Raw genomic sequence first — 9,478 nt, 5'->3', positions numbered from 1 at the left:
CTGCCAAGTCCCTCGATGCCTCCATGGACATAGAAGAGGGGGTCCATTCCAGGTATCCCCCAAGCCAATCCCCACCTGCACACCTTCTGGTCGGCATCGCAGGGTGGGGGCAGGATGTGTGCAGAGGTGCAGGCTTGGGGTGGCGGGTGGGTGACCAAGGGCACCTTGAGACGACTCGTACCCCAATGTGGCCAGGGCACCCCTGACACACACAGTCCGCTGGACTGACCTGGCCAAGGGCCAGCAGCGTGTCTCTGTGCGGAAGGGGAGCCCAGCGCCTGCCGGCTGAGGACACGCCCACAGCCGGGCCTCCTCGCCATACAGTGCTCTGGGACCCAGGGTCGCACAGAAGATGCCCAGGGTGACTAGCACCACGGGTGTCTGTGTGTGCGCACATGCGTGGCCGATAGTCATTGATCCAGACAGATGAAGTGACCCCTGAGTGAAACTCACAGACGAGAAATACTTTAATTAAATATTGTGTAAAATGAACATTTTATACAGTTAAATATCTGAAAAAATGTACAGATAAAACAATCTTATTGTAGGGTCTTTAACGTACAGTCTACGGTTGCGTGACAGGCCCCTCAGGGAGCCGGGGAGCAGTGTGGGAACTAACCCTAGACACAGATGATGCGGGGGGGGGGGGGGGCGCCTCGGCCCACACCAGCGAGCCCCAAACGCAATCCCTCACTGACACAAAAGGAAACGGAGGCAAATTTAGTTCCAAAGTGACTTCTTGGGCTCAGGCCGCATGGTATGTGAGCGGCCAGGGGACCATCTGTGGCTCTGGTCGGGGCCCCAGCCAGGCAGGCGTCCTTAGTCTGTGCAATTGCTTTGTGAGTTATGAGTAATTTGGTCAAGAGAAGTTTCTCCAAACCCCCCCCCCTTTCCATCTTAAATGGGATTTCTGCCATGTCTGGGAAGCCTGTGTCATGTCTGTGGACGGGAAAACCCCGGCCCTTGGGGGGTCTAGAGGTGGGTTTGGCACTAGCAGGCCCGAGGTCACTCTGTTCTAAAAAGGACGGTATCGTGGGGCCTGGCCACCGGGGGCAAATGGTTATAAAAATTTAAAAACCAGCGGTGGGTTGGGATTCCCCTAGACCCCTCAGAATCCGAGACAGGCAGCAGAAGTGGGCAAGAGTGGCGTGGTAACACCAGGCTTGTGCTTGTGTGTGTGTGTGTGTGTGTGTGTGTGTTACACCATAAGTCTCCAAATGAAATATCAAGTTCACAATTGAGGCATAGCCTGTGGTGAAATAGCACAAAGGTTCTGTAAAGAATTCCACTTTTAAGGCATCAGAGAAGTTATTGTGGCAAACCTTTTAATTAAAACATCCGAAGTAAGTTTTAGTCTTAAACTTTAGGCCTCTGAATTTTCCCAGTAAACACAGCTCAGCTATGTGGTAAAAATCATGGGTGGTAGCTAAAATGACTTTTTTTTTTTACATTCTACAAAAAAATAAAATAAGGACACAGACCCAGACGGTTTCACATCCCCACGGCCGTCCCACATGCTTGGGGTCTGTGAGGGTTTGGCCAGCTGGACTCCACTCTGCTTTGACTATACAAAGGACTTTTTTTTTTTTTCCAAAAGTACTTGTTCAGATAACTTAAAAATAATATAAAAATAAACAATGACTGACTTTTCCTCAAAAAACAAACAAACAAAAACCAAAAAGAAAAAAAAAAAAAGTGGGACATCTACACAATGACGACTTCTCAAGGTCACTGGTTCCTGGTGACAAAACACAGGGGAGATGGGTCTCGCTGGCACTCAGTCCTCTGTGGCAACGTCAGGCCAAGATCCCAAATCAACACAGACGAGAAAGAAAGAGAACTGGCAGGAAAAGCAATGTACAAAATCTCAACGATAAATACAATATTTATAATTGATATGTTACAAAATAAAGTTCCTTAGCAACCGCTAGTGTTCATGGGAAAGGAGGTGCGTGGGGGGTGGATTTATACCTTATGGGACACATAAGGGCTAAACCTTGGGTGGTTTTCTTTCCTTTTCCTAAATATTTAAGTGGATCTGAAAAAAATTCAAGACAAGTGTATAAATATTTAGCTACAACTTTGGCAAAATCACAAAAGTCTACAATTTTATAACCACATACAAAACACATTAGGGAAGAAGGATCTAGAAGTCAAAAAAGACAATCTCTGGTACAAGAAACAGGGACCTCACAGTAGCCTAAGAATGCAGGAGTATACAGGACTAGCAAAAGTGGGGATGTCGCAGACCACACTGGTTTACAGGAAGCTCTAGCAGTGGGAGAAAAGTTTAGCCAACAGACAATAGCTTTGCTTTTTCGGTCAGTGCGCTTGTTGAAGGCAAGAGAATTCAATATCAAAGTTACAATTTCTAACTACAATAAGTTACAAAGGTTCATGTCCTTACGATGCTGTTTGAAGCATGGTCCACCCCTCCCTCCCTCCCTCCCCGACCTGTCCTAATCAAATAGGCTTCAACTCCATGGCTCAGACCTCCTTGGCCACCCCCACCCCCTTTTTGTTTTTGTTTTTTTCACCACAAAAAAATATTTCACATTATAGAGATACACAACCATTGTGAATCAAAGGATGAGTACAGAAAAATGTCTGGAGGCCTCGGCCGGCCGTTATCCTGGTGATCGGGATGGCGGAGTTTCTCCCCCACACAGCAAGTACACGACAGAGCCAAGACGGGCCAGGACTTCATACAAAGTGGCGTCGCTGTGTCCCCGGGGTCCTTGGGACGGAGGGCGTGGACAGATGAGCGAGTTCAGTCCAGAAAGTGGGATCGTGCGGGGGGGAGACGCCCGCTGGCTGGCTGGCTGGCTGGCTGGCTGGCTGGCGCACTAGCTCAGTGAGAACGAGTCTCTGAGCAGTCTGCCGGCAGGCAGGGGTGCTCTGGTGTGCAGCACCAGCCCGTCCTAGCTGCGAAGCCTGTCCCCTGAAGTCCATCCTTGGGTGCTGGGTGCTGGGTGCTGCTGCGGAAGGTGGCCGAGACGCCTCACATGGGTGGGACTACCAGCCCAGACATAGCTGAAAGAGACGGGCGGAGAGAGGGTTAGGGGGTGTCCCTACACGCCGGCACCCACCTGCTCTGCCGCTGTGGCCCCAGGTGGCCCTGGGTGTTCGAGGCCAGCTCGGGGCCTAGGTGGGGCGTGCTGGGGCCTCTCCCCAAGTCCTGTCATGCGGCAGCCCTCCTCCAAGATGGGGAGTGGGCTTGGGAAAGGACCCTCGCCTCTGTGTGGGGGTGGCTGCCTCCCCCGGGCACCAGAGGGGCGCCCCCGGCCACTCTGACAGCTCCGTCCCCTGCTGCCTGCGGCCCTCGTGCAGCCATCGTAATGGTGAGTCTCTAGGCTCTCCGAGGGCAAAGCCTCGCGGCGCCCGGCTCTTTGGTCCCGGCCCCGGCCCCGGGGACCTCTTGTTTTCTCAGAATAAAAGAGAAAAGCGGGCGGCCGCTTCCCAGCGAGCTCCCGGCACGACTAATTTACAAATCTATTTGCTCTAGCGTCCCTTCTCTCCTTTTGGTGGGAATGGCGCCTCTCGCTAATTTATGCGCTAAGTATTAATACGTTTGTTCATGTCCTGATGCGCTTCAATTTCTCAGCTCATTAATTTCCACAATATTAATTTCTCTCCGACTCACCGTTACAACTTTATGGTTTGGGAGACCCGCGTGTGCACACGAGGCTCTCGGGTGGCCTCGGCCCGCGTGGCCCGGCCACCTTGCTCTGTCGGGGCTGGGCGCCCCCCTCTGCCCTACCGGATGTTGGGGAGACAGCGGTTGCAAACTGTGGATACCTTGCCAGTTCCTTTTTTGAGCATTAGTTCATCAAAGTGAAATATGCCACCGACTTCACAAAAAGGCCAGTTTGTCTTGTCCACCGGGAGGTCCTCCACACCCAGCAGTGAGCCTGGTACACAGTAGGTGCTCAGTGAATACTGGCGCAGGGGGCACGGCTGTCAACGAGCACGGGCATGCCTTTCACCGGGAGGAGCGGACAGCGACAGTGGTGTCGGGAGGAGGCCAGACCACGGCCACTCAAGCTCGGGACAGGGGGCCGCTACCAGGCCCCGGGGATGGGGGTGGGCTCAGGCGGCTTTGCCTGCATGTGGCCAGAGGACCCTGGCTGTGTGGTCCCGTCCGTCTCTGGGCTGCTCTGTCCCACTGTCCCTGGCCCTTCTCCCTCCACAGTCTGTGGAAGTGACCACTTACTTAGGCAAAGCCCTGTGCCAGGTGGCAGGTGCCAGCACGGCTCAGGGTCTGAGCGGTGACCCTCTCGGAGGTCTCTCTTGAGAGGGAGGGAGAAGTGAGGACAAGCAGAGCAGGGTGACGGGGAGTGGGGAGGAGGTGACGCCTTGGGCCCTGTCCCCTTCAGCAAACCTCAAGCTGCCCACAGGCTCCCCCTGCTCTGGGGGTGGGGGAGCAGGTGCATGGCCCTGAAGGCCTGCACACGGCATGGAAGGAGGACGCCCTGTGGACACCACACCCTTGGCTTCTGGGGCCAGGGGGCAGCCTCGGCAGGTGGCACTGGGACAGGTGGGAAGGAGGCGGCGGGGGGCCTCACCACAGCAAAGCCAGAGAGACAATCGGACCCCTGGGAGGAAGGGGCAGGCGGGACCCCACAGCCGGGCAGCCCGCAGAGCAGTGACCCGCCCCACCCCGCTCGCTCCCTGCTCCCGAGGGGCCGGCCGGCCCTCGCCTCCCCCAGGACAGAGCCCGGCACCGGCCCGCCCGGGGGGGGGACCCCAGCACACCCTCACCTTGGAGCCCGTTCCCGTTGGCGCTGGTGCAGGAGGGGGGAGGAGAGGCCTGGGGCCGGACCACGGGCGCGAAAGCGCTCTTTTGTTTCACTGCGGAGATGACATTGGCAGGTGAGAATGAGAAAATGCCGCCGTGCGAGCTGCTACAGTTTGAAGGGAGGGAGACCGAGGAAGCTGCCATGGTGGGGCTGGACGGCACTACTGCAACAGAGAGACAGGTCAGGCTGGGGGCGTGCGGGGCCGGGGTGCCGACCGGCGGGGCGGGCGCAGGGGAGGGGTGGGCGGGGCGGCGGCACCGGGAAGCTGGGCCTCCTCCGGGGCCGCCCTTCCTGCATCCATGCACACATCCACGCACGTGGCCGGTGACCGTGACTCTGCGTCGTGACGCGGGGTGGGGGGCGCGCGGACACTTACTGCCGTAGGGAGAGTTGTTGGAGGAGCCATTGAGGAATCCCGGGGAGCCCGGCACCCCTAGGTTGGCCATGGCGCCCGTTCCGTAGCCGTTCATGCTAGTGCTGACTGTGTTGTAATTGGACTGCTGGGGGGTGCTGCTGGGGGCGTATCCTCGCGGGGACACGCTGCTTGTGTTACGACTGTAGCCGACTGTGGAAACCCCCCAGCCCCAAACAACGTTATTATCACACAGATGCTGGGACGGGGGTGGGGGCTTCCCCCAAATGTCCAGCTGGTCGCCCCGGGCCCGGCCGCCCCTCACCCCCTGCTCCACACCCGGCTCCTGGCCCGGACACCCCACGGAAGGCCCTGTCGGAGCTTTCGAGAAGCCTGGGCAGGGCAGTGGCGGGACGGCCCCCGTGGCCGGCTGCCAGTTCCCTGGGATGGGCGCACCCAAGGGGCTTCGTGGGCTCACAGGCACCCAGGGTGCTCTGGTGGGAAGTGGGGGAGGGTTGTCCTTGTATCCAGTACAAACTAAGAACCCCCCACCCTGGGTAACAGGCGCGAGCAGGGCCCCCCATGACCAACACATCCCAGCCTTCCCGGGAGAGTGGGAGCAAGGCGGCCGGCCAGGAAGCTTCTAGCAAGCCCAAACCCAAAGCAGAGGCCGTGCGGAGGCTCCCAGAGGGCCCGGGCCATGCCGGGAGGGCGCCGTCCGCTCCTGGGGGCTCACAGCCCCTACCTTGGTCGTTGGCCTGCGAGGTCTCGGAGACGTTGACGGCCAGCTGGCTGCTGAAGGAATTGACGCCCATCATGCTGGTGTGCGCAGGGGTGTTGGCCAGGCTGGGGATCTGGTTGTGGTTGCGGGGGACACTGTACAAGGCCTCGGCGATGTCTGCTGCCCGCTTCAAGATGATCTCCTGGGTGCAGGGGTGTGTCACCGCACAGCCTGGCCTGGGCCTGTCCCCACCTCCGGGCCGGGGGGACGACGCCCTCTCCTCCCTCTGTGGTGTGCGGAGCCTGGGCCTGGTGCTTGTGGAGAGGTGGGTGCCCCAGCCACCAAGCTGTCTCTCTAGCCCCACACCGTCTCTGGGGGGGACTCAGGCCTCCCTGAAGGAAGTCAGTTTTGAGGGGCATCTGAGAATGTGCAGTGCCGCCCACTCCTGCACCAGGTCCTGCTGGGGTCCAGGCAGGGTGCTGGGGGAGATGCCGCTCAGAGGTCTCTGCTTCCTGGGCCCCTGGGGCCACTCCCCGGGTCCCTGCGGACACCCACCTGGTTGTTGTGAGGCATCCCGTACAAGGCTTCCACCAGGTCCGCCGCCCGCTTCAGCAACACCTCCTGGAGGGAGAGGTGACGGTCAGTGAGCCAGGGGAGGGACCGTGGGGCCATGGGGACAGAGGGGGACAGCCCGCTCGATGTGCCCCAGCCTGCTGGGTATTAAACAAACACACATGCGGCCAAGATAGGGGAGGCGTCTGCGGGCTGCCCGCTAATTCCTGGTGGTACCGAGGGGAAGAACAGTTAGTCATTTTCCATATCTTAATTAAACGGGCAGAGCCCTCGAAGACAACATCTCACCTCTAATTCACGCCCCAAATCTGCAAGTGAGTTCGGTGCTTATTTCTCTTTATTTTGAACAATAAAGTGAATTAACTGGGGTTAATCTAGCTCTTTCATAACGACATTAAGAAATTTTTCAATTAACCTCTCTGAGTGTGTGTGTCGAGGACACGACAAACGTACATCTGCAGAGCCCGCAGCGCTGGGCCAGTGCAGGCAGCTCATGGGCCGTGCAGGCGCCTCCCACGGCCACCACCAGGCCGGACCCCTGCTCCCGATGTCCAAGGCAGCACAGGGACGGCTGTTCGGCCACCCAGTGCCCTGCGTGGCCATGGAGTGGGGGGCCTGCCTTCCAGAGTGCCCGCTCAGACGGGGGTCAGGGTGGCGGGGGCTCCTGGGGGGGGGGGGGGCGTCGTCTGCATACTCTGGCAAGTCTCCTTCTGGGACCGAGGCTGGGTGGGACTCTCGCCTCCTCAGGTGGGAGGGTACAGCGAGTGGGGTCGTGGCGGCTCCAGGGTCCAGGGAGCATCTCCTGACGGTTCAAAGACTAACAGTCAGGCCAGGGGTGGTGGAGCTCACATTACCCTGTGCAAGGACCCGGGTTCAAGCCCACGGTCCCCGCCTGCAGGGGGAAAATTTCATGAGTGGTGAAGCAAGGTTGCAGGTGTCTCTCTGTCTCTCCCCTTCTCTCTCCCTCCCCTTTCCTCTCTATACCTCAGACTCTATCAAAAACATATTTAAAAAATAAAATAATAAAGGCTAACAGCATAACAGTAGCACCTTTTAGCCCAGACTTTATTTATTTAGATGGAACTGGGGCCTTGTATGTTCACTCTCTCACTGCTTCTAGCTACATTTTGAGAGAGAGAGAGAGAGAGAGAGAGAGAGACTGAGACAGAGACAGACAGAGAGAACACGCCCAGAGCTTCCCCTAGTGCCAGGGAACGTTCCGGGCAATGCCAGGGATCGACCTTGGGCCTCACACACGGCCAGTCCAGTGCCCCACTGCCATTCCTGTGGTGCCCACCGGAGGCCTCAGCTCCAGGAGCCCTGGGTCCTGGCGGGAAGCAGCCCCTCGCCAAGGGCAGAGTAGCCTGAGCTCAGCAGACCGGTTCCCACGCGTGGCCCCCCGCCCCCACCCTGGACTCTGTATTTATCAAGATTAATCACCGCGGGCAACCCCGTTCTGTGCGTGCCAGGCATTCCCGGGAACAGCTCCTCATCCAGAAAGTTCCCGGCTGGGTGGCTCTGACAATGGCATTTACCTCGGAAACTGGTGCTGGGGCTTATGCCGTATGCATCTAGTTTGCATACAAATAAAGAATTATACTTGTCAGGAAGCAGGTATAATCAATGAGAGGCACAGCTGTCTTAATCAGGTTTCGTTAGCCGGAGCGGCTCTCTCTGAGCAAGATAAAGTGTTTTTCAGAGGTGTTAATAATTACTCATAATCTCCCCTCTCATATCGCAAGACTTTTTACATGCCTTTCAATTTTAAGCAACGATTAAAGCAATTAAGATCACCGCGTTTACAAGCTATTTTTCATTCCCAGAAAATATCCCGCACCTACTTGTCCATATGGTACTTTGCAATCGGAACATAAGGGTAGTTTAGCAAAATTACGTCCGCACTTCCCCTAATCTGTCTATTACCGGATAGTGTCTTAACTAATGAACCGGCTTTCAGAGCCACCCTGAAGTGGGGGTCCTGTCATATCAGAGAGTCACCAAATGGGGAGCCCGCTCAGTCAAGGATGCTCTGAACAAGTTTGTTTTGTTCCGAGGTGCAGGGTGTCGGCGGGCCACCACACGCTGTGAATACGATTAGCACGGATGCAGTTTGAAAGCATTTCGATGGGAATTTCTCAGCCACAACCATAAGTGTAATTGGCTGCCTTTCAATGGGACATAACAGACTTCAAGTTAAATGGGAACTATTAAAGCTCAAATGATCTCTGCCGTGGCTTCATGACGAATGTGGCTTTATGATGATGATGAGTGTTCGTTCTCGTACAGTGGCCGGCAGTGATTTGAATATACATGATTACTCACATAAGCACTCTAGAATATGGTATATATCATCACAGTTAAAAGAGGTAACCAAGGTGACGTTGCTGCAGGTGCTAATGTCATTATGGAACTGTAAAGCAATTATTCTGTTAGTTCTGGCCTGGGGTTATGAATACATTGAGGGCTGGAGCCCCATTAGATGTAGCTACTTCAAAAAGCAGAGCAAGAAGATGAATTTTAATGCATGGGTAATTGCTCAACACGACTGCATTCCTAATAAATTTTTGTATATTAGAAAAAAGAGAGAGAGAGCGAGCACAGAATAGATTTGTGTAGGGTATGCAGGAAACCAAAAAAAAAAAAAAAAAAGAAGTCAATGAAATGCATGCAATTAATTTTATGGTAAAATCATTTTAGGACTGCGCACCTTCTAATAAATATAATTTGTTAGACCTCAAACCCATGCGCAGAATGCAATTTGGTTTTCGTCTGCTTCACCCCCCCTCCCCCGTTCATGTTTTCAGCCTTGATTATATTGCTGCAAATAAGGCTTAAAAAGGAGAAGTCGGGAGTGTGTCTTCCTTTCCAATCTCGATCTTTGCCACATGGGTGCCTCTTGGTATGGCCTTTATTTTCATTCTGGGCTTTTTTTCCCCCTTTCCTTTTTGGAGAACATTTACCGATTTATCCCACTCCGACAGGGCGAGAGGCTGTCTCGTTTGGGGGTGCCCAGAAGGAGGAGGGCAGCCTGCC

General features: G+C 55.5%; 1 protein-coding gene across 11 annotated transcripts in view; it reads right to left on the bottom strand.

The window, feature by feature from the left end:
- Positions 1-443: 443 nt before the first annotated feature.
- The window catches only part of EBF3 (EBF transcription factor 3), a 127,795-nt gene continuing 118,760 nt past the window's right edge, over positions 444-9,478 (bottom strand). For 2 of the 11 annotated variants that reach the window (XM_060171064.1, XM_060171066.1), the window contains exons 12-17: positions 6,428-6,493; positions 5,897-6,074; positions 5,176-5,364; positions 4,762-4,962; positions 3,799-3,911; positions 444-3,033 (exon numbers count right to left, since the gene is read on the bottom strand). In XM_060171064.1, the coding sequence (XP_060027047.1) occupies positions 3,016-3,033; positions 3,799-3,911; positions 4,762-4,962; positions 5,176-5,364; positions 5,897-6,074; positions 6,428-6,493 (765 nt within the window). In that variant the 3' untranslated portion in view covers positions 444-3,015. Of the gene's footprint in view, positions 3,034-3,798; positions 3,980-4,761; positions 4,963-5,175; positions 5,365-5,896; positions 6,075-6,427; positions 6,494-9,478 lie in introns of those variants that run through there. The other 9 variants (XM_060171068.1, XM_060171069.1, XM_007533705.2 and 6 more) reach the window with 6 other exon arrangements.

This window comes from Erinaceus europaeus, chromosome 14, assembly GCF_950295315.1.
Source record: "Erinaceus europaeus chromosome 14, mEriEur2.1, whole genome shotgun sequence".
Classification (NCBI taxonomy): Eukaryota; Metazoa; Chordata; class Mammalia; order Eulipotyphla; family Erinaceidae; genus Erinaceus; species Erinaceus europaeus.
This window is presented reverse-complemented; position numbering and strand designations above follow the sequence as displayed.